Source organism: Cinclus cinclus, chromosome 29, assembly GCF_963662255.1.
Source record: "Cinclus cinclus chromosome 29, bCinCin1.1, whole genome shotgun sequence".
Lineage (NCBI taxonomy): Eukaryota > Metazoa > Chordata > Aves > Passeriformes > Cinclidae > Cinclus > Cinclus cinclus.
In genome coordinates this window covers 3,242,709-3,265,988 of record NC_085074.1, presented here as the reverse complement: position 1 = coordinate 3,265,988, position 23,280 = coordinate 3,242,709, and the positions used below count along the sequence as shown (strand labels likewise).

The window sequence follows — 23,280 nt, the reverse complement described above, 5'->3', positions numbered from 1 at the left end:
CTGCACCCCGAGATTCCGTCCTGCTCCGCCTCCGCGCATCCCGACCCTCCGCCCGGCCTGGCCCGGCCCGGCCCGGTTGCCGGACAGGGGACAGCGAGGGCCCGGTCCCTCCGCCGTGCCCCGCGCCCCCGATCCGCGTGGTTCGAGCCCTGCCCGAGCCCCCTCGCCGTGCCCCACACCCGCTCCCCGCTCTCTCCAATCCCCTCGCTGTGTCCCGCACCCCCTCCCGGTGCCTGCCGTCCCCCTCGCGATGCCCCGCACCCCCGATCCGGCTGCTCCGAGCACCCCCGAGCTCCTTGCGATGCCCCCGCAGCCCCGATCGGGTGCTCCGTGCTCTCCTGAGACTCCTCGCGGTGCCGCACACCTCCGGCCTAGATCCTGCTCAGTCTCCTTGCGATGTCCCGCACCCCCAGTCTGGGTGCTGCGAGCACCCCCAACCTCCTCGTGATGCCCCGCAGCCTCTCCCGGTTCTTCCCGTTCCCTTTGCAATGCCCCGCAGCCCCGATTCGGGTGCTCGGAACATCCCTGAGCCCCCTTTGCGATGCCCGCATCCCTTCCTGGTGTTCCCCGAACCCTTTGCGGTGCCCCCGATCCGGATTCTCCGAGCACCCCCGACACCCCTCGCAGTTTCCCTCACCCCCGATCCGGCTGCTCCCCGCTCTCCCCCCAAACTCCCGCACCCTGTCCCAGTTCTCCCTCGCGAATTCCCGCACTCCCCATCCGGCTGCTCCCCGCAGCCGCTGTCGGTTCCCCCCTCCTCCCCGCCGCATCCCCCGGCCCCGGCCGTGCTGCAGCCCCGCTCGGGGCCCCGTTTCTCCCGCACCGCCTCCCTCCGAGGCCTCCACAGCCCCGGCAGCTTCCGCTCCTCCCGCACCCCGCGGCCGTCCCGAGCACCCCGTTATTTTTGTGCATCGCTGCCCTTTCGGGGCGGTTTCACCCCGGTTTGGGGGTTCCTCTCCCCTGGAGAGGTGCGGGATGGAGGATTTGGAGCCTGGGAGTTGCTAAGCGACGGCTCCCGGGGTGATGGTGCAGTTGCCTTGGCAACCGCGGGCTGGGAGTCTGGAGGGAGCAATTTTGGGGTTCTCCTTGGGGGGAGTGTGGGTGTGAATTGGGTGCTCGTGGTTTGGGTGGGGGGCTGCAGTGGGCAGGGGGAGCAGGGCTGGGGGGCTGCTGGCTGGAGAAGCCCTGCTCCTCCGGGAAGGGCTTTTCCTTCGGGGGGCAACTCCAATCTCTTGGCATCTCGGGTTATTTTTACTCTCCTGTGGGTTTTGGAGCTGCTGTCGGGAGAGAAGTGATGGTGGGGAAGGTGAGGAGGGCGCTTGAAAAGGTCCAGCCCCTCCTGGGCTGTCACCCTGTGGCTCTGTGGGGCCAACAGATCTCCCCAGTGAGGTTCTGCTTTATGGGGGTCCCCCTTTTTGTCCCCGCTCCTGTTCCTCTCTTCCCCTCCTCGCAGCAGGCACTGATCCCACAAGGATTTAGCCCTTAATTCCCGTGAGGCACCAGACTTTCCAAGCTGGCTGGGCTGGAGGTGGGCTGAGGGACAAACATCCCAAAGTGCCGGCTGCAGTTGTCACTCCTGCGCCTTCCCCCTGCATCCCAACGAGCTCGGCAGGGCCTAAAAATAACCCCAGCGAAGCTCCCTGAGCACTCACACCCCACACCCCGGAGATCTCCTGGTCCCACAGAGCCGAGCTGACCCCTGGGAGGAGCAGGGGACTGAGGATGGCAGCAGAGTGGGATGGAAAGGGATTTTGAGGGGCTAATGGGGAAGGAGCCCACCTTCCCTGCTGCTGCTCCTGGTTCTTATTGCCCTTTGGGATGAATTCCCTGCATCCCAAAGGATGGAGGGGGCATGGAATACGGTGACAGCTACTCAGAGAAGTTTTGCCTCGGGACCAGCCCGGTGTGGAAGCCGAGGCCACCTGGATTTGTGCCACCTGCCTTTACCTCCACCTGCCCACGGGGCTCGGTCCTGCCTTGTGCATCCAGGTGTGCCCAGGGAGGCTGCGCACGGAGGGAGGTGCTAACATTGGGAAGTCCTTGCCAGGCTGCCGGTTTGGGGAGCTGTGGTCCCACGTGCAGGGCTCCGTTGCCATCGTTACCGGGTATTTTCGCTCACTGCGCTGGTGGTTTATTATAGCAGCTCGAGAGGGAGGCTGCTGCCAGGAGGGAGCGACGAGGGGGAAGAGATCCGTGGCCTTGGGAAGTTCAGAGAAATTGGGATGTGGGGTTTTTTATGTCCTTTTTGCTATCCCAAGGGGGAAGAGATCCATGGAACTGAGAAGTTCAGAGAAATTGGGATGTGGGGTTTTTTGTCCTTTTTTCTATCCCTCAGTCCCCTCAGTTCTTTTGCCCCCTGGAAACCACATAAACCCTCAGGTTCATGCTGCGATGAGTAAATTCTGGCTGATTCAGTCTCTGGCTTTGAGCAGGGAATGGGTGGCACACCTGGGCACACCTGGGTGCTGCCCATCAGCTTTGCAGAACCCACAGCACCAAGTGGGAGTGTTGGGGTCACACCTGCTCCTGGGAGCTCTCCTGATCCCTGGGGCTGCTGAGCCTCTGGGAAACCTGAGTTTCTTCTTGCTGCTCTTAGCTGGGAGCAAATATCCCCTGAAGAATGGTGTGGGAAAAGGGGGGCAGGTCAGTGTCAGAGCCTGGCAGTGCCTGTGTGTGCACTCAGGTGGCTCTGGAACCTTCTCTTGCAAATGCTGGAGAAGGAGAAAAGGAAGAGGAGGAAGGAAGAGGGGGGAAAAAAAAAAAAAGCCTCATCTCACATGAACAAGCATGAGCCGGGAGGGAGGAGGGCGCAATCCAACGCAGGCCATGTGTCTGACGTGGCACAGCAGCCACACTGCCACCAGAACATGACATTTTAAAGGGGACTGGTGGGGACAGCGAGCTGGGAAGGGCTGGGCAGCTGCTGCAGAACTTCCCCGAGCTTCCAGGGAGTGTCAGCATCCTCCTGCTTTGTGCCTCTCTGGTGCCCTGGCAACACCTCCCTCGCTGGTCCTGGCTGTGTTTGCCGAGCTCCTTCCTCTCCCCGCAGGTCCCAATTAATGGATTCTGACATGGATTATGAGAGGCCAAACGTAGAAACCATCAAGTGCGTCGTGGTCGGGGACAACGCGGTGGGCAAGACCCGGCTCATCTGTGCCCGTGCCTGCAACGCCACCTTGACCCAGTACCAGCTGCTGGCCACCCACGTGCCCACGGTGTGGGCCATCGACCAGTACCGCGTCTGCCAGGAGGTGAGGGCTACCGGGAGCGCTGGGCGGGCTCGTGTGGGAAATCCCGAGGAGGTGGAGCCGCGTCCTCCTCGCAGGGGGGTTGTGGTTGACTCCCCGCGGTGGGGACGGCCCTGGTGGTGTTGCTGTGGGGCTCAGGGATTGAGGAGCTGGGTGTTTACCTGTTCCTGCAGGTGCTGGAGCGCTCCCGGGACGTGGTAGATGATGTCAGCGTGTCCTTGCGCCTCTGGGACACTTTTGGTGACCACCACAAGGACAGGCGCTTTGCCTACGGCAGGTAGGGACAGGCAGAGCCTGGCATTACCCCGGGCAGGGAGGAACTCCCCAAAATGCTCCTTGACCCCCTTTTTCCTCTCACAGGTCCGACGTTGTGGTTTTGTGCTTCTCCATCGCCAACCCCAACTCCCTGCACCATGTGAAGACCATGTGGTACCCGGAGATCAAGCACTTCTGTCCCCGTGCCCCCGTCATCCTGGTGGGCTGCCAGCTCGACCTGCGCTACGCCGACCTGGAGGCCGTCAACCGGGCGCGGCGACCCTTGGCCAGGTGGGACCCACGTTGACCTGGAGATGTCCCTGCCTGCCCTCCTTATCTCCACAGGTCTCTTCATTAATTATCTCCCGTCTCTTTCAGGCCAATTAAACCTAATGAGATTCTTCCCCCGGAGAAGGGCAGGGAGGTGGCCAAGGAGCTGGGGATCCCTTATTATGAGACGAGCGTGGTGGCCCAGTTTGGCGTCAAGGACGTTTTTGACAACGCCATCCGTGCCGCCCTCATCTCCCGCCGCCACCTGCAGTTCTGGAAGTCCCACCTGCGCAACGTGCAGCGACCCCTGCTCCAAGCCCCCTTCCTGCCCCCCAAACCCCCTCCTCCCATCATCATCGTCCCGGACCCCCCTTCCAACAACGAGGAGCGTCCAGCCCACCTCCTGGAGGACCCCCTGTGCGCGGACGTCATCCTGGTGCTGCAAGAGAAGATCAAAATCTACGCACACAAGATCTACCTCTCCACCTCCTCCTCCAAGTTCTACGACCTGTTCCTCATGGACCTGAGCGAGGAGGACCAGCAGAGCACGGCGGGGCACGGCTTCGGGGCGGCCGTCACCGCGGCCGCCGAGCGGATGCTGCACCAGGAGGAGAGGCACCACGGGAGGGATTTCCTCCTGCGAGCCGCCAGCTTTGACATCTGCGAGAGCGCCGAGGAGGTGGGACCCGGTCAGCGCAAACCGTGCCTTAGAGCCTCCACCAGTGACGGCATCCTGCGGGGAAACCGCTACGAGAACGGCGAGCGCGGGCTGCGGAGGGGTCGGAACCTCTCCTCGTGGAGCCGGGCCTTCACCAGCATCCAGGAGGAGATGGCCGAGGATCCGCTGACCTACAAGTCCAAGCTGATGGTGGTGGTGAAGATGGATGCGTCCATCCAGCCCGGTCCTTTCCGGGCCGTGCTGAAGTACCTGTACACGGGAGAGCTGGATGAGAACGAGCGGGACCTCATGCACATCGCTCACATCGCCGAGCTGCTGGAGGTGTTCGACCTGCGCATGATGGTGGCCAACATCCTCAACAACGAGGCGTTCATGAACCAGGAGATCACCAAAGCCTTCCACGTCCGCAGGACCAACCGGGTGAAGGAATGCCTGGCCAAGGGGACTTTCTCGGGTATGGCTCCAGGAGCAGCCTGGTTCTTTTTTGGGGGGGTTCGCAGGGTGGGTGTGGGCTCGGAGTTTCTGGATTTGCTCTGTGGGTGAGGGGTGGCTGTGCCTCCCCTGGGGTTTTGGTGATGCTTTGCTGTTTGGGGATTTTTATCGCTTTTTTTTTTCCCCCCTCAAGAAAGAGAGTGTGAAGCCCTTCCCTGGGGTTTCCTGCTCCCCAGCTGGCCCAGCAGCTCTGTTTATTTACAGAAGAGCTGCAAAGGCGACTTCCTTCTCTCCCAGCCCGGATTTTCACAGGGTCATCCTGATTTATGAGGAGCAATCCTTAGCGGGATTTCCCCAGCTTTCCAACGAGCACCACGAGCCACCAGCACGAGGTGACATCCCAGGGGGACGCGAATGTCCCAGCCTCCCTCTGGCTGGATTTGTTGCAGGGAGATGGATCCTGATATGGTCAGGCTGTCCCTGTCAGGGCCAGATGTGTGGTGGCTCTTGCACACCCCTGGGAGAAGCTGTGGAGAGTGAGGCAGGGGATCCCCAGCCTCCTTCCCAGCTCTCCAAGGACTCAAGTTTGGGTGTGACATTTGCTTCCAAGGTTTTCCCCTTGCTAGCAAATCTGTTGTGGAGTGACCTGGGAAAATCCCTTGGAACAGGCAGAGTGATGCTGAGGCTCTTCCCTGAGCTCCTCTGAGCTGGCTCGGAATGCTGGATACAAATTAGAGATATTTTAGGGAGAAATATAGGCTATACCAGGCTCTATCCCCTTCTCTCTGCTGTCCCTTGGGTGTTTTGTGGCTGAGCCCCAGGTGAGAGGACCAGTCCCAGCATCACCCCTCTGTAAAGGTGGGAACTGCATCACTTAATTAGTGCCTTGTCTTCATTTTCTTCTGTCTTCACTCAGATTAAAACCACAACGGAGACAAATTTTCCCGTGTTCAGGCTCGGTTGTTTATTAAATCTTATCTAAAGTACAGAGAGTTCTGCAACCCTTGCAGCTACCAGCTAAGAGTGAGCAAAATGGAGCTGAATCGAGCCGGTTGCAAGGTCTTTTAAAGCTGAACACCTTTATTACTTATCCTTTTGACCCGATAACCAAACTCCTGTGACCCTCTGCTTGTCCCCAGATGTCACCTTCGTGCTGGATGACGGTGCTATCAGTGCCCACAAGCCCCTGCTCATCTCCAGCTGCGACTGGATGGCCGCGATGTTCGGCGGCCCCTTCGTGGAGAGCTCCACCAACGAGGTGAGGAGAGCTCCCCGGGAGGGTGGCACAGCTGGGGACACAGCCAGGAGGTGACAGTGAATGTGTGTGGCAGGTGGCACTTCCTCACACCAGCAAGAGCTGCATGCGGGCGGTGCTGGAGTACCTGTACACGGGGCAGTTCAGCTCCAGCCCCGACCTGGATGACATGAAGCTCATCATCCTCGCCAACCGTCTCTGCCTGCCACACCTGGTGGCTCTCACAGGTGAGTCCGGGTGGCTGCAGGGTGGCAGGGTTGTTGTCACCCTGTCCCAGCCCTCCCCTGAGCCCCTGTGTCCCCCTGTGCAGAGCAGTACACGGTCACCGGCCTGATGGAGGCGGCGCAGATGATGGTGGACATCGATGGGGACGTGCTCGTGTTCCTGGAGCTGGCTCAGGTAGGACAGGAGCCTGTGCTGGCAGGGCTCGAGTGCTCCAGGTGACACACAGGGGGGTCTGGCTGGGTTAGGGGTGCTCCAGGTGACACACAGGGGGGTCTGGCTGGGTTAGGGGTGCTCCAGGTGACACACAGGGGGGTCTGGCTGGGTTAGGGGTGCTCCAGGTGACACACAGGGGGGGTCTGGCTGGGTTAGGGGTGCTCCAGGTGACACACAGGGGGGTCTGGCAGCTCCAGGAGCTGGACAAGCAGGTCTGGCCTTGGATGTCCATGGAGAAATGAGGTGAATCCCTGGTGCTGGCCCATCCTGGTGGCCCTGAGCTGGTGTCCCCATCCTTTCCCAGTTCCACTGCGCTTACCAGCTCGCCGACTGGTGCCTGCACCACATCTGCACCAACTACAACAACGTCTGCCGCAAGTTCCCCCGGGACATGAAGGCCATGTCGGGAGGTGAGTGGCAGCCAGGGGGAGGTGACGGGGGGGGGGTCCCGGCGGTCCTGGCACCGCCCTCACCCCCCCGTGTGCCCGCAGAGAACCAGGAGTACTTCGAGAAGCACCGCTGGCCGCCGGTGTGGTACCTGAAGGAGGAGGATCACTACCAGCGGGCGAAGAAGGAGCGGGAGAAGGAAGACTACCTCCACCTCAAACGGCAGCCCAAGAGGCGCTGGCTCTTCTGGAACGCCTCCTCCTCCCCTTCTTCCTCTCCTTCATCGTCGGCAGCCACAGCCTCCTCTTCGTCCTCCTCCTCCTCCTCCTCGGCTGTGGTTTGAAAGCCCCGTCCTTGCCCTGGCTCCAGCGTCCCTGGGAGGAGATGGGGAGGAGGAGGAGGAGGAGGAGGAAGGGTGGGATGCCCTGCCCCAGCGCCGTGGAGCGGCACAAGCCCCGCAGCAGAGGTGGTGGCCACTGGGGAAGGGCTCGGGGCCAGCCCCCGGCGCTCCTGGAGCCCTGCTTGCCCCGTGGCAGGACTGGCAGAGCCCGAGCAGCAGGAGGAACTCACTTTTACAGGAGCACGAGGGCTGCGCTGTGGTTTAATTTTGGAATTTTTGTTGGAAATGGGTTTTGTTTTTTGGGGGCAGCATGAGAAAGAAGACAAAGAAGAAGAAGAAACACATCCTGCTTCCATTTTGATTTGGAACCAGAAGCTCTGGGATGTGGTTTGGGTGTCTGATGGCATCTCACCACCTGGAGCCACCTTGGGGGTCCTGCAGCCCCCTTCGACTCACAGCAGGGTCAGGCACAGGGCAGGGGACCCTGGTCCCCAAATGCCTCCAGGCACTGCAGAATTTCCCCTACAAGTGGGGTCTGTCCTAATTCAGGGCACGGAGGGGATCGCAGTCCTCTCCTCCCTGTTCTTAACTCCTCGGTTTTGTTTAGATAGAGAACTCAAAGCAAAAAAAACCCAAACCAAATCCCTCAACCTGACACGCCAGAAACCAACCCCGAGCCCTCGGCTTGGGATTTTAGCCTGGAAGGCTCCATTGTAATAAATGGTATTTTAAAAGCCCGGCGTGGTCCCTGTGTGTGTGGGAGGAGCTGCTGGACAGGCACATCCTTGTGCCAGCTTTGGGGTGATGCCATCACCCCCTTCCAGAGCCCTTCCAGAGCTCCTGGGACAGGCAAGGACAGCGAGACCTTGCAGGACCCAAACCCCTGGTGTGACACGAGGTGGCTTTTCCATCCAGGTGGCTTTTCCACGGGACTGACCCTGCCTGTCCCACCTGTGTCCCCGCAGGTGCGCAGCCCCAGGGCTGCCAGGCAGTGCAGGAAGCACCCAAACCTCCTCACCCTCCCCAGCAGGGATGGGGAAAGCTCCTTGGAGCCCACCCCTGCCGAGGCTGCTGCTGGAGGAGCACCTGGGGATGCTCCCAGTGGTGTCCCCTCCCTTTCCACACTGCTCCTCTTCCCAGCTGGAGCACCTTGGAGCCTCTCATTCCGCATGTCCCACCCTCAGCCTCGGTCAGGAGCCCCTTGGAGCAGGTAGGACCACGGCTTTCTCTCCTTTTCACACAATCTGGGCACTCACCGCTGCTTCCCAAGTCCTGTTCACTTTTCCCCTGGCCAGGACCCGAGCCCTGGCACTGACCCCTGCATGTGCCTGGCTCTGCAGGAGCTCCTGCCCAGCTTTGCCTGCTCAGGGGGCACAGGGCAATGCCCAGGAGAGACCCCCGAGCACAAACCCTCCGGGCAGGTCAGTGACAACTCCTGCTATTCACCCCAGCCCCGCAATCTTTAAAAAAGATAAAATAAAAAAAAAAATCCCCTCCGCAGTGCAGGGGCTGGAGAGCAGCTCCAGGGGTGTTTTTGGGGGGTCCAGCAGAGCCCTTTTCTCACTAAGCACTGCATGGATTTGCAACACAGCTACTGCAACACACAGAGCCCTGGCTGGGTGGAGCTGGAGACACTCTGGGTCAGCGCTGCTGGTGCCACCCCCGGAGGGACAGAGGGACAGAGGGACAGACATCACCCCCCTGTTACGGCAGGGGACAAAGCACAGGACTCTGGTGTAGGGTAAATAAAGGCCAGGGTGAGTGCTGAGGGCTTCCCCTGGCAGAAAGGATCCCTGGGGGCCATTCCTGGTGGGATACAAATAATTCCTGGTGGGAATAAATAATTGCTGGGGTGGCTGAGAATTAATTCTGGAGTCCTGGAGCAACTGGTGTCCATTGAGACTCTGGGCAGGCCCTCATCAGACTTCTGGGGGGAAAAAAAAAAAAAAATCAAACCAGAGGATCCAAATCTGGAGGATTTTTTTTTGTTTGTTTTTAAAAAGTTAATTATTCCTTCATAAAAACAGAAATGTAAAAAACTGGAAAATAGAAAACTGGCTGGGCCAGAGCTCTGTATAAAAACACACAATCATGCTTAATAAAATACCAGTATTTTTATATAACTTTTAAGTTAAAATATGTAACATTTACAAATACTAAATAAATAAGTACAAAATTTTAGCTTCTGAAACACATTGTTGGAGAGTGGAGGTGAAGGGGGAGCAGCAGGAAGGGTGCTGAACACCCTTCCACCCCACTGGGGAAGGTCCTGATGGTTGGACTGGGATGGCAGCTCAAGTAGTCCAGTAGTTTTCCCAGCTGTTTTTTTCTTTTTTTTTTTTTTTGCTTGTTTGTTTGTTTGTTTTTTGGTTTGTTGTTTTTGTTTGGGTTTTTTTTTTTGTTTTGTTTTGTTTTTTGTTTCGGGGTTTTTTTTGAGGTTTTTTTTTTTTTTGTTGCAGCTGAGCAAAAACAAAACCTGAGCTCTGTGTGAGAGGCAGTGTTTGAGGAGCTGCCCCTGGGGTGGGATGGGCAGCAGGTCACAGTGCATGCACCTCTCCACACTGCCTGGGGACACAGGGACAGCACAGCCACCCCCTGGCCGCGGGGCTAACGTGGGACAAACAGGGCCACGAGGGGATTTTTAACTTCTCCTCAGCTCTGGGGGCTCCAACATCACAATGTGGAGGGGTTGGAGCAAATCCAGGGGAGGCCATGGAGATGCTCTGAGGGCTGGAAGCCATCTGGAGCCAGGCTGGGAAAGCTGGGATTGTCCAGCCTGGAGAGGAGAGAGAGAAGGAGAGGGAGAAGGAGAAGGAGAAGGAGAGGGAGAAGGAGAGGGAGAAGGAGAGGGAGAAGGAGAGGGAGAAGGAGAGGGAGAAGGAGAGGGAGAAGGAGAGGGAGAAGGAGAGGGAGAAGGAGAAGAACAGAACACGTTCCAGCACCTTCCAGTGCCTAAAAGAGCTCCAGGAGAGCTAGAGAGGGACACTGGAAGGGGCTTGAAGGTGTCCCACAGCCTTCTCTGTCCCAGAGCTGTCTCTTCTGGACCACCTTCAAGCCCTAGACAAGGGCCTGAAGTGCCAGGACACGGGAATGGCTTCAAATGAAATGATTCCACGTTAGATATTAGGGAGAACTATTTAACAATGAGGGCAGGTAAACACTGGTAGAAAAGCTGCCCAGATAAGCTGCCCCATCCTGGCAAACATTCAAGGTCAGGCTTGGTGGGGTGGAAGATGTTCCCTGCTCCTGGCAGGGAGCTGGGCTGGCTGAGCCCTGCACTGTCCCTTTCCCCAGGCAACCACAGTGACCACAGTGCAAAAGTCAGTAATTCCCACTCTCCCCTCCACGTCCAGTTTCAAACTGGCTCCAACAGAACAACATAAAGTACTGTTTTGTCCACAAAAAAAAAAAAAAAAAAAAAAAAAAAAGGATCCCAAGACCCCAGCTGACCTTGCAGAACCACCAAGCATGCAGAGTGAAGCCTTCTCAGAGATGTTCTAGAAGCAGAAGCCATTTCACGATGCCAGGAATCCTTTGAGTAAACATGAATGATCCAGTTTAAAAAGCACAGAGATGCCAAAAACCCTGGAAAAGCCCTTCTGTGTGTGCTGATCCTGAAGATTCAGGTAGTACCGTTGGCATCTAGAAATGATGATTTGAAGCTCTGTGCATCAATCCAGTGAGATCAATAAACCAGTTTGGGTTTCAGGAGGAAGCACCAGCACTGAGCCTGGAACTCCAGCAGAGAGCAGCCTGAGGTTCATACTCTCATGAGGATCAGCTCTCCTGGCTCTGCCCAGTTCTGTGATGGCTTCAAAAGGAGAGGAGCCAAATGAGAACTATAAACACCTAAACTTCAAGTGTTCTGGGAGGTATTTAATGGCTGCAGCTTGAAGGAGGGAGGTGTTCACCGCTCCCTGCAGCTCCATCCTGAAAAAGTTCCTTCTGGATCAGAGTGGAGGAGATGTGCTCTGCCACCCCGCCGAGGTGGAGCTCATCCAGGATCTCCAGCAGCGTGTTCACAGAGGCTTTGGTCCCCTCCCTGCTCTGCCACTTGAGGAGCATGTCGTAGACTCCATCCTCCGACGTGGCCGTGACCACGACGTTCTCCTCCAGGTTCAGGTAGCGGCCAAATTTCTTCCAGTTCTCCCTGGGGACGTTTCCAGCGAAGGTGTAAAAGGAGCCCCGCAGCACTGGAGGGGGAAAGGGACAGTTCAGAGCACGGGCAGCTGGGACAGGAATCTCAGCCCCCAGCAGCACATCCCCTGGGCCCCAGCTCTTACCTTGAGTGGGGTCCTTCCCTGGTGCTGGAACCAGATTCCTCCTGGGTCTTGCACTCACACTTGGCAGCGTCACCTGGAATGACAAGGTGTCACTCCTGGAATGGCAAGGTGTCCTACAGCACCCACCAAGCCCCAGCACCAATGTGTGACTTACGGGGACTGGAGACCCTCTCCCCCTCTCTCCCAGGACTGTTGGGGCAGGAGATCACCACCCACCCCCAGGACATCCGTGTGTCCTGGCTCTGGGATGGCAGCAGGCCCCAAGGCGGAGGAGACAAGAGCTGTGTTTGCTCAGCACCAGCATCAAATCCTCCGAGGACCCTCTCAACTGCAACGAGCAGATTTTGCCATCCTGATCCCACAGAGACCCTTCACCATGTCCCTGAGTGGCCCGGCCCTGGAAGCCCCCAGGCTGATGAGATTTTGGCCAGGCAGGATGGGGCAGAGGGTGCCATTCACGTACTGGTGGCTCTGTCTCTATGTCACGTGGCTCGTTGGCAGCGTTGTCCCTTGCCCCCACGTTGACGTTCTTGTACTTCAGCTTTTGAAACATGGAGCTCTGTGCCAAGGGAGAAACACAAACCATGATGGTTTGGGAAGGCAGGACCCTGCTACGGAGCCAAGGTGGAGCTCTGGGTGAGCACAGCTCCCCCCTACCCTGGAATCTCCACTGTGGACCTTGGATGTGCCAGGGAAGAGTTAATGGCACTGGGGAGGGGCTGGAAGCACCCAGGGCACTACCAGAGAGCCTCCCCTGCTTGGCCCAGCTCTGCACAACCCTGCAGGGATGAACCTCATCCCCCTGCTCCCCCAGCCTTCCCAACTGGATGAGCCTCATCCCCCTGCTCCCCCAGCCTTCCCAGGAGCTCCTGGCCAAGTGGGGAGCACAAGGAATGGGGGACCTCACCCCAGCCCACAAACAGAGCCACCCCCCATGTGCCATCCCAGAAACTCACCACCATTTCATAGGGGCTCTTTCTCGAGGGTCTCCCATCCCCTGGAAGATGGAAACAGTGCTGTAATCCCTCTTCCCACCCAGCCCACACCACGTGGGTGCTCCTGGGGTCCCTCTTCCCACCCAGCCCACACCACAGCAGAGCCCCCAGCCAAGGTGGGTGCTCTGGGGGTCCCCTGCACTCACCTGAGGATCTGCAGTGGCGTTTCCAGATGCAGAACCCAGTCACTAACAAGAACACTGATATCCCTATGATCACCCCGATGGTGGCCCCGACACCTAAAGCAGATAGAACAGGGCTGTGAGCTTTCCTGCTTTCCCCCCAGCAGCAGCTCCCACCCCATTCCCATCCCTCAGCCCATCTGCCCTCCCCCAGCACCCCCCCCCCTTACTGAAGGTGCCCGTGTCCGTGGCAGGACCACACTGGAGGTCACTGTCAGGTGTGCAGGGTTTCAGCACTATTTGACCCTCGGGACACCTGGAAAAGAGGACACGGGGTGGGCTCAGCACCTGCAGCTCCAGCAGGGATCCCCCAGGAGCCACCCTGAGCACCTGACCCACCTGGGCTGGCACTTCTGGCACATCTCGCAGGGGTGCTCCGGGGGGCAGAAGGTGCCATCCTTGCAGACACACACCGTGTTCCTGGTGGGCTGGCAGGGACTCTGCTGCACCTGATCTGTGGGGCAGAGGGGACACGGCTCCATCCCAGCTCCTCTGGGTCTGGGGAGGAGCTGGTCCCTCCCTGCTGTTGAGTGTCAGCCTTTCCTGCCCCAAGGGAAAAGCAGTGCCTGGATCAAACTCCACCAGCAGCTTCCAGTGCTGCTGGGAGCCTCATCTTCCTCATCCTCATCCCGCGTCTAAGACTGGCACAAGGGATGTGGCTTAACAGATGTGGGTCTGGCACAGATTCCAGCCCCGGCCACTCTCTGGGGACACCACAGGTGACACTGTGCTCTAAGAGAGCTCAGCTAGACCCAGCCTGAGCCATCAGCCCTGCTCCCCCCGAGCTCGTACCTTCCCTGCACTTGGAGCACTCCTGGCAGGACTGGAAGGCGTTGGGATATTCCATGAATTCCCCATCTCCGCAGGGCTCACACCTGCCAAAGCTGTTCTGCTCTTTACACTCTTCTGCAAGGTAGGTGCCTGAAGAGAAAGGGAAACTCTGAACACACAAGGAAGGGGTTGGAGGAGCAGGAGGGGCTGAGGGAGCTGGGAAAGGGGCTGAGCCTGGAGAAAAGGGCGATCAGGAGGGACCTTGTGGCTCTGCACAACTCCCTGACAGGAGGGGACAGCCGGGGGGGATTTGGGATCTGCTCCAGGGAACAGGGACAGGAGCAGAGGGAACGGCCTCGGGCCATGCAGGGGAGGTCAGGGTGGACAGCAGCAGGAATTTCTCCATGGAAAGGGGGCCCAGGGAGGTTTGGAGTCCCCATCCCTAGAGGTGTCCAAGGAAGGCCTTAGTGACAAAGTGGGGATCGGGCACAGGTTGGATTTGGTGGCCTTGGAGGGCTTTTCCAACCTGAAGGATTCTGTGATTCCACCACCAGCAAAGCTCAGAGGTAAATGAGGAGCCAACAAAAGGAAAATATTCCCATAATGAGTGCTTAGATCCATGAGAGGGGAGCAGGGCAGAGATGGAGCTCTGCTGCCCCTGAGGAGAAGAGAGGACACAAAACAGGAGCACAGAGAGGCTGCAGAGGTGGGGTCAGTGCTGAGACCATCTCACCTGCAGGGCACTTCTGGCAATAGAGCCCATCACCATTCCTGTAGCAATCATCTCTCCCTCCCCAGCCTGGATTCAAGGGATCCACACTGTCCCTCTTCAGGGTCACAGCATTGGCTCCCAAAGTGGCTGTCTGCTAAAAAATACAGAAAAACTCGGGTTAAAAACACCTCAATCCACGGTGCAAGGGGAGAAAAAGAAGGGTGAGAGCTGCTGTGCCCAGTGAAGCACGAGAGGAGCTTTGGGCTGGCTCAGCCAAAGGCACTTCCCACAAGCCAGGGCTGGTTAATCCTTGGCAAAGGCTCCGGAGGAGCTCTGGAAGTTCACAGGGGAATTCCATCTGCCAGGTTATCAGCAGGGCAAAGAGTCACTAACCCCTTTTCCTTCCCCAATTTCTGAGAGCACCAACAGCTCCGAATGGAGGGAAAGGGAAGGGGAAGGGGTTTGAGGCAGGAAACTGGCCCCGTGTCAAGGCTGGAAGGTGGCTCCGGTGCCCAGCACAAACCCCTGGGATGTCACTTTGGGCTTTGTGTTATCCCTGCTATCCTGCAGGATCAGGATGAAAAGTCACATTTCCTCCAGCTCTCCATGCCCTTTTTCTGCTGTCTCAGCTCCTTCCGCCCTGGGTCACTCCAGGGGGACGATGCTCAGTTATCCCCTTAAGCTTTGGGGGGGTTTTGGGCACCTCAGTGTCCCTAACAGGGACAAACAGACTTCTGAGCCAGCACAAAACTGCTCCATGGATATAAACTGGATATCCATGGATATAGAGCTCGATACCCACGGATATAGAACTGCCCCTACCTGCACCCTGCACCGGGGTGGCAGGGAGTGGAGTGTCTCAGGGCTCCCGGAGTCACTTCTCCCCGTCCCTCCCCAAACAAAAAAAAAAATCTTCCTTTTAAAGCAAATATTTCTGCCGTGAGTCAGAAGTTGTCTGTAATGGCTGAAACAATAGAGACACCGCCTGGTCCACCGGGTCCACCAATCCCTGGAGGCTTCCAGCGCCAGGAAAAGGCAAAACTGACTGCAGCAGGTCAGGGGAAGGGCTGGGGAGGAATTGTCACAGGGCTGCAGAGGGTGACAGAACCACAAAGCCACCTCTGACACCGGCCATGCCATGGCAAGGACAAACAGCCACCATGACCACGCCACAGAGCCCCGAGCCCTGGCCAGGCAGGGAACGGGGCCAGATCCAGACCCTGGCTTGGAGGGATCAAATCCATGTCCCTCCAATGTCTTCTGGTTCTACATCTCCCAGGGTCTGGCTCTGCTCCTCTTTTCTCCAGCTAGGAACTTTTGTAAGTTTGTAAAGTGTGGTTTTTGTTTTTTTTTTTTTTAATCCACTTGTGGAGCTCCAGCCACAACAGCTTCACCCACTCTGCTCTTGGGAGTGCTGGGAGTGAAGGGACAAAATGATCCCATTTCCACGGGGGAAAAGAAAAAAAAAAAAATCCATGTTTCTTCCCCAACCTGAACTCTGCCATGCTGTGAGGGTGATCACAGCGACACCACAGCGTTTTCTGCAGTTTGGGAAGGCCCCTCAGCCACGGGATTTCATTGCTCTACAGGGAGCAGCAACCAATGCACGATAAGGTTATCAGCCCACAGCACCCACTGACAAAACCGTCAGTTGGACAATCCAGCACTGGTGAAATTCAGGAGTTTTCACCCACGGTAAACAACCCCAGAAAGTCTGCAGAAAGAGGAATTAGAGGCACAGGGATCCCTCATCAGCTTTTCCTTCCTGGAGGATCGAGCCTGGAGAAAAAGCTCGGGAAGGTAAAAAGCTTTGAACTTTGAAACATCCCCAGTTCGTTTTTCTCCTGAGGTGATCCCAAAAGGAGCTGGACCCTGCAGTCAAGGAGAGATCCCTCGCTGAACTCCTGACCTGAAAGAGGAAGAAACATCCCACAGCCCCTGACAGCGGGAGAACTGGCTAAAAGAGATGCTGGGCAGAAATTTGATGTCATCCGCTCCAAGGACACTGAGCTGATTCAGGTGGGGATTTTCCCCCGGAATTCCCGCACGTGGAATTTGATCTCCAGCAAAGCTGGAGATCCAGGGCATTCATCCTCAAAAACCCGCGGCCTCAAAAAACCATGACGCAATATCGTCCGATCACGCCATGTGAATCATCACCCTGAGCAGCTCCCCATCCCTTTTATTAAAAATACGGGATAAAAAGTAAAACAATCTCGAGGTTGTTACGAGCGTGCCCTGAAGTGGTGGGTTTAGTAAGGCTTGGCTTTATCAGGCTGGTCTAAATAAACTCTGCTAACCAGTTTACAGAATGAATGAAATGGATGGATGAAAGCGCTTCCCAAAAACCTGTTGTGGACAGCGCTGATGTAATTCCGGGGCGGGAGCAGCACTCCTGGACTCCTTCACGGCCGTGCAGTCACAGGCCAGCCCTGGGATAAAAGTCAAGGCAGGATCCTCCTGACTTCAAGTGAGAACAGAATTCAGGTATTTCCCAACTCTACAACATCCAATCCAAATATGGGAAATACGATATGCCCAGGTGGAATTTTCTGTCCTAAATCCCTGTGCTGGGAGTTTGGCCACCGTCTGGGCGAGTCGCATTCCTGCTCCGGGACCATCCCAGCGCGATGTGTTAAAACATTCCCAAGGAGCGTCGGCGCTGCGATCGAATGGCAGCAAAAGCGACTTGGGAGCTTAGGGAGTGGAAATCCCCATTCCTGCTCCGGCCTGCAGCCTTTCACCGGCACCACGTCACTCCCGGCCAGGGCCGTGTGCTCGGTCCTGCGGGCCGAGATCGCTTTTCCCATCTCTTCCCATTCCACTTCCAGGCTGCGGCTCCATCTCACCCCCGGCCACAGCGTCACGTCCTCCCGTACCCCAAATCCCGCTGTGCCCGCCCAGGTGAACCCCCCTGGTCCTCACCTGCCCGTCCGAACCCCCCTGGTCCTCACCAGCCCAGGTGAACCCCCCTGGTCCTCACCTGCCCGTCCGAACCCCCCTGGTCCTCACCGCCCATCTGAACCCCCCTGGTCCTCACCTGCCCGTCCGAACCCCCCTGGTCCTCACCAGCCCAGGTGAACCCCCCTGGTCCTCACCGCCCGTCCGAACCCCCGTGGTCCTCACCTGCCCGTCCGAACACCCCTGTCCTCACCAGCCCAGGTGAACCCCCCTGGTCCCATCGCCTCATCCCCGTACCAAGTGAACCCCACCGCCCTTATTTTCCCTGTCACCCCCAGACCAGGTGAGCGGCCCAGATCCCCTCTACGGCCCCCGGAGCAGGTGAGCCCCTCCATGCCTCAGTTTCCCCCCGACTCACACGAGCCTTTCCCCCCACAATGCCTGGTAAAGGCACCCTCCAGGTAACCCCACCCCCGCTCACCTCCATGCAGCCGCACCCCCCATCCACACAGCGCCCACCAGGGCACTCCCCAAACACCCCGATACCCCCTCCCCACCTTTTTTTTCCCCCATCCCCAGCCCCTCGCCTGATCCCATCCTTCCCCGTCCCACCCCTCCCCTCCGAGCCCCTCCGACAGCGCTGCAAGTCTGGGCATGTCGCGACAACAGCGAGCAGCCCCCACAGGGGTCCGAACCCCCCCCGGCTGCGCTCCCGGAGGGTCCCCACAACCCCACGAGCCCCCCCCGTCCCCACTGACCGTGACCAGCAGCAGAACAGGGAGCCAGCGCCGCCGGGACCGGCGCATCGTGAGCGGAGCGCGGAGCGGGAACGGCCCGGGAACAGTTCGGGAACGGCCCGGGAATGGCCCGGGAACAGTCCGGGAACAGTCCGGGAACGGCCCAGGGACAGCCCGGGAACAGTCCGGGAACGCAGAGGGAACAGTCCGGGAACGCAGAGGGAACAGTCCGGGAACGGAGAAGGAACAGTCCGGGCACGGCACGAAGCAGGTCCGGACGCAGCACTGGAACAGCCGCTTCTCCCCACGGCCGATTTGGGGTTTCTAGGGCGAGGGCAGCGCTCCCACAGCCGCTTCTCCCCTCCGCGGAGCGAAGAATCTGGGGAACCAGCCAGGGCAGCGGGGCTTTAAAGGACGGGGCGGGACAAGAGATGTCCCAGCCCCAGGTCCCGTCTGGGGTTTCACCACTCCCCGTTTCGGCGAGAAGGAGGTGTCACGACCCCGCTCTTCCGAGTTCTGAATTTTGGCCGCTGTGGTTCACGTGCGGTTCATTTTCAGCCACTCTTATTTTTCTCTCGTTGTTTTCGCTCACCCCTCAAGTGACCGAGTAAGAAAACTCGAGTCACACATGAGCGTTCGGGAATGATTTTTCAGGGTGTTGCTTCTCCTTCTTGCATTTTTTTCCTATTGCTCATTGAACTCCAGCACATTTTGTGTTCGGGGGGGGGGGGGAAGGGTTAAGTGGATAATCTTTAAAAAGTAGTACGGGAATTAGGGTCAAGATTTCAACTTTGCAAAATTGTGGCCATCTCACCATTGAGCTCATTTCCGCCTTTTTTCTGTTTTTTTTTTTTTTCTTTTGTAAGATAGAACCCTAGACGAAGGGGAAAAAAAATAAAGTGAAAAGGTGAATCTTTGGACTTTCTGCTGTTAGACAAACGGCTCTGCTGCTGCACGTTATCAGGGGAGTGTGTGAGAAAAATTAATTCCAAGAAAAGTCTGATTTTATTGAGATGGTGGAGGTGTGGTGGGAGTGTTGGAATGGAGCGGTAGACGGGCTTTAGGAAGGACAAGGAACGGGAAACTTCAGAGCCCCTTCCAGTACCTAAAGGGACTCCAAGAGAACTTTTCCAAGCCTCTTCCAGCCCAAACCGTTCCAGGACCGGGATTTTTGAGAGAAAGCCGAGATAAAGTCTTATTAATTAATATTTATCCTTGAACTCCGAACTAATCCTTGTGAGTTCCCTCCCTGGCGCCTCCCCGATGACTCACCGGAGGCTGTTAAAAACTTTTATTTACTGCTGCTCTCCTAAGCAGTGCCCGAGGCAGGGAAACGTGCAGGTGATAGGGCCGAAAAATGCGAGCAGCACCGTGAAAGGGAAAAAAAAATGCAGTTCGCCAGGAAAAAAAAAAAATGCAGTTCGCCAGGGAAAAAAAATGCAGTTGGCCAGGGAAAAGGGCTCAGTGCCCCGACAATGCCATGGGGCTGCTGAGCAGCTCCTGCGCTGGGAGGAGAGCAGCGAGGCTCCGTGGACCCAGCTGGACAAGGAGGATCACAGCTGAGCCACTCCGGGTGAGGGTATTTGGGATGCGCTTTCTCTTTGGTGGCTGCGCTTCGAGTCAGGACAAGCGGTGGCCGCGCGGTTGTCGCCTCGCACAGGGAATTTTTCAGCCTGGGTATTGTTATGAACAGATACGACACGATGGATGAACTGAAATGTGATTTGGAGGAGGGAAAGGGTAATTTCTGCTCGTTTCCTGGGTGGGTATTTCTATTACGAGCCCCAGAAAGTATGTGGGGCCTTTTGTTTAACCAAAACCTTGTGTTCTGTGCTCTGGACACCACTGGCTGCAGCTGAAGTCATTGGAGTCCTCAGAGGATGATTCATTTTTCAGTTAGAGCAGGACTAGAACGAGGTTTAGGTCTAGGACTACAGCTAAATGCTAACCCGTGTGCAAATGGGATGGGGAAGGATTCATTCTCTGTGTTCGTCCTTTCTGAAAAATCAACCTGATGCTCTTCAGGGAACTGAATTCAGCCAGGAAAACGTCGGGATGTGTGGCAAGGGGCACGTGGAAGTGGAACATCCACAGTTCATCCATCCCGGCAGTGGGAGGTCACCCCTCAGCATCAAGACCCTGCGATCCCATCCTCCTCCCACCAAACGCTTGTTTGGAAACCTCAGGGTTTTTTCTTTCCATCTCAGCCTCCTCATTTATAAAACTGCAAACCACAGGGAGAATATTTGTACAAAGGCAGCTCAGTGTCCGGCCCGAGGGGGTTTTAGCCATGGAGAGAGGTCAGAGTGGTCACCCTCTGCCTGTCCCCAGCCATCCCAAGGAGTGGGACACTGGGCACACACATCATTCCCTCTCCCTGCGAGAATTTCCATCCCGGAAAAAAGCACCGTGGTTTTCATTTAAGATGGATTTTCGGGCAGGCTTTGGCCATGGGTTAGAATGGGGTGTGTGTTTATCTCCCAGGGCCAGACCTCTTAGCCCTTATCACCCCCTGGTTATCCCACAGCTCCCTCTGCACCAGGAATACCCCGGAGCGCAGAGGCTGCACCCCAGCACAGCACTGGGGGGAAATTGGGCACGTTGAGAAGAAAAATCCCTCCGGTTTGGGGGTCTCAAATCCTCCCCTGGGTTGTTCAGTTCTGCTGCAAGTGGAGAATGAAAGGAGCGTGAGGGCTGGAGCAGGAGCTTGGCTCAACTCCTGCTCTCTGGCTGTGGAGAAAAGAGAGTGTGGAGACTGAAATTCCAGCAGGGAATAGAGCAATAAAGGGATGGCTGGGAAAGCTGAGCCTTATCAGGCAGAGTTAATGGGTAACCTCACCTGTGACACTCAGATCCTCCAAACGTTCCTGTCCGGCGTGACTCAGTGTCTGTTTGTTCAACATCCAGCTCTGCCACAGACTGGGCTGTGGGAGGCTCTGATCCCCCCCTTCCAGAGTCTTCCTCGGTGCTGTGACCCTCAGCACACCCCGGGGAGCTGCTGGGGTACGCGACCGTTCCTGTTTTATTTTTGAACATCCCCATCCAGTTTTACCTTCAGTTCTGTGCTGCCTCCCGCCTGTTTTGGTGCCTGGGAGGGTTTCTGAGGCAGCTCGATAATTTTGACCTTCCCCCCGTCTCCCCCTCCCTCCCCCCTCCTGCTCTTCCTCCTGATAAATGAATTATTCGTCTCATAAATTCCAAGTTCCTCTTTGAAACAGAAGAAAAAAAAAATGAAAGAAAAAAGCTTTGTGGCAAGCTGTGAGCTTCGTGAGTGATGCTCCATTCCCCGCTGCACCTTCCTTGGGCAAGCCTGGGCAAACCACCCTGGCCCTCCGTGCCTCAGTTTCCCCTCTGCGGTGGCAGGTGCTCGCGTTTCTGTCCTCACTCCTTTTGCCTGCTTCATTTTTGGGCTTTCTGGGGTGCTCAGGGCAAGCAGGTGGATTTTTCATCCTTTCTTCCTTTCCTTTTCTCGAGGCGCTTTCCCACAATTGAGGCCACCCCAAATCTTCTCCAGGCTGAGCAATCCTGACTCTTTATCTTCCTAAATTTGTGTAGTTGGAATTATGGGATTTATTTATCTTCCCAACTTTGTGTGCTGGATCCCTCCTTCCCTGGAAGGGGCAGAGGGGAAGCAGAATATTTGGAATTATGGGATTTATCTTCCCAACTTTGTGTGCTGGATTCCCGTTTCCCCATGAAGGGCAGAGGGATTTATTGGGAATTATGGGATTTATCTTCCCATATTCATGTGCTGGATCCCTGCTTCCCTGGGAAGGGCAGAGGGATTTATTGGGAATTATGGGATTTATCTTCCCATATTCATGTGCTGGATTCCTGTTTCCCCATGAAGGGCTGAACGATGGAGAACAGGGAAGGAATTCCTTGTTTTGCATTCCTCACCTATGTCAGTGTCTCCACCTGCCCCACTTTGACTCCTGAATCTCTCCCCATCCCCCTGTGAGTGTGGGGCTGAGATCCCAGCTGGGATCCATCCAATCCAGGGAATTTCTCACCCGGAGCAGGCCGGGATTAGATCATCCTTTGCCTCTTTCCATCCCCCAGCTCGTGATCCTTGCTCCAGCTGCCTCCAGATCAAGGCCAAATCTCTGAGGTTGACAAACAAAGCCCCAGGAGCCTCCCTTGAACAAAAACCTCGTGATCCCAAACTGCCATTTCCTTCCTGGATCAGCGTTTTGGGTTTTCTGGTAATTTTTTCTTTTTTTTTTCTTTTCTTTTTTTTTTTTTTTTTTATGCTATCCAAAATGTGCCCTCCTTAAAGCCAGGCTAGATTTTGGCAGGAGCAATCCCAGCTCCTGAAGTTGGAACGCTTTTCCAGGCCATAAAAAAATGATGTTATTTTGGGGCTAGAACTGGAGGGATTAATAAGAAATTTCTTCTTGGATGGAGCTAAAAATAAACCCTGCCTGTGCTGAGTCATTCCCTGATTTCCACGGGTTGTTTTAAAGGCAGCTCTGGGACCTTTTCTACCTCTCCTGCAGCACCCGGGGGTGAGAAGAACCGAGGTGGTGTCACCAAATTCCAGGAAATTCAAACCAGTTCCATTTCATTCTGATTTCAATCCCGTGAATCAGGCTCCAAATGGGGGGGGGGGGGAGGGGGAAATAAAAAAAAAAATTAGGGATGAAATGAGAGCAGCTCCACCCATGGCTGGAAATTCCCTTCCCCTTGGTACAGCTCTGTGGTTTGGCTGCCTCGGGGCTGGATGGCTTTTCCCAAATTTCCAGAAAAAGCAGAAGTGGGGTTTGCTTCCATTTTTCCAGGAGCAGCATCAAAAAATGCTCTGGAAAAATCCCAGATCTGGGGCTGTCCCAGGTTTGGGGGGATGCAGGGACAGGGAAGGGAAACTTGGGCTGCTCGAAGAGCCCTGGAAGTGTCCAAGGCCAGGTTGGATGGGGTTTAAGGATGGGGTTTAGGATGGGATTTAGGATGGGATTTAGGGTGGGGTTTAGGATGGGGTTTAAGGATGGGGTTTAGGATGGGGTTTAGGGTGGGATTTAGGATGGGATTTAGGATGGGGTTTAGGATGGGGTTTAGGGTGGGATTTAGGATGGGGTTTAGGATGGGGTTTAGGGTGGGATTTAGGATGGGGTTTAGGGTGGGATTTAGGATGGGGTTTAGGATGGGGTTTAGGATGGGGTTTAAGGATGGGGTTTAGGGTGGGATCTAAGGATGGGATCTAAGGATGGGATTTAGGATGGGATTTAGGATGGGGTTTAGGATGGGGTTCAGGATGGGGTTTAAAGATGGGATTTAGGATGGGATCTAAGGATGGGATTTAAGATGGGGTTTAGGATGGGGTTTAAGGATGAAGTTTAAGAATGGGGTTTAAGGATGAGGTTTAAGGATGAGATTTAAGGATAGGGTTTAAGGTCTT

General features: G+C 56.5%; 2 protein-coding genes and 2 long non-coding RNA genes across 11 annotated transcripts; 1 reads left to right on the top strand and 3 right to left on the bottom strand.

The window, feature by feature from the left end:
* The first annotated feature begins 3,049 nt into the window (after nt 1–3,049).
* Nucleotides 3,050–8,041, top strand: RHOBTB2 (Rho related BTB domain containing 2). Of its 2 annotated transcripts, XM_062510656.1 has the most exons (10): nt 3,060–3,251; nt 3,422–3,525; nt 3,609–3,794; nt 3,882–4,347; nt 4,381–4,906; nt 6,024–6,142; nt 6,216–6,366; nt 6,450–6,538; nt 6,882–6,987; nt 7,069–8,041. In XM_062510656.1, the coding sequence occupies exons 1-10, from the start codon at nt 3,060–3,062 to the stop codon at nt 7,305–7,307; spliced, it is 2,178 nt and encodes a 725-aa protein (XP_062366640.1). In that variant the 3' UTR covers nt 7,308–8,041. The 2 variants fall into 2 exon arrangements, with proteins under 2 accessions (XP_062366639.1, XP_062366640.1); XM_062510655.1 differs by having other exon boundaries at nt 3,050–3,251; nt 3,882–4,906.
* On the bottom strand, nt 5,824–6,406 carry LOC134054743 (uncharacterized). Its single transcript, XR_009934055.1, has 2 exons — nt 6,267–6,406; nt 5,824–6,173 (listed from the first exon to the last, which is right to left on the bottom strand). It is a non-coding gene; the product is annotated as an uncharacterized LOC134054743 (long non-coding RNA).
* LOC134054742 (tumor necrosis factor receptor superfamily member 10A-like) lies at nt 7,230–18,141 on the bottom strand. 7 transcript variants are annotated; one of them, XM_062510660.1, is made up of 11 exons: nt 15,070–16,621; nt 14,269–14,401; nt 13,557–13,685; nt 13,104–13,218; nt 12,935–13,020; nt 12,729–12,821; nt 12,544–12,584; nt 12,051–12,146; nt 11,588–11,660; nt 10,755–11,497; nt 7,230–7,338 (listed from the first exon to the last, which is right to left on the bottom strand). In XM_062510660.1, exons 1-10 carry the CDS (start codon nt 15,385–15,387, stop codon nt 11,181–11,183), a joined length of 1,401 nt encoding a protein of 466 aa, XP_062366644.1. In that variant the 5' UTR covers nt 15,388–16,621; the 3' UTR covers nt 7,230–7,338; nt 10,755–11,180. The 7 variants fall into 7 exon arrangements, with proteins under 7 accessions (XP_062366644.1, XP_062366647.1, XP_062366648.1 ...); XM_062510663.1 differs by lacking the exons at nt 7,230–7,338; nt 15,070–16,621 and adding exons at nt 7,636–9,231; nt 17,907–18,141; XM_062510664.1 differs by lacking the exons at nt 7,230–7,338; nt 15,070–16,621 and adding exons at nt 7,636–9,231; nt 17,907–18,141 and having other exon boundaries at nt 14,269–14,398.
* A 460-nt stretch (nt 18,142–18,601) lies between these two features.
* Nucleotides 18,602–21,000, bottom strand: LOC134054744 (uncharacterized). The gene is made up of 2 exons (XR_009934056.1): nt 20,725–21,000; nt 18,602–20,615 (listed from the first exon to the last, which is right to left on the bottom strand). It is a non-coding gene; the product is annotated as an uncharacterized LOC134054744 (long non-coding RNA).
* Between the last annotated feature and the right edge of the window lie 2,280 nt (nt 21,001–23,280).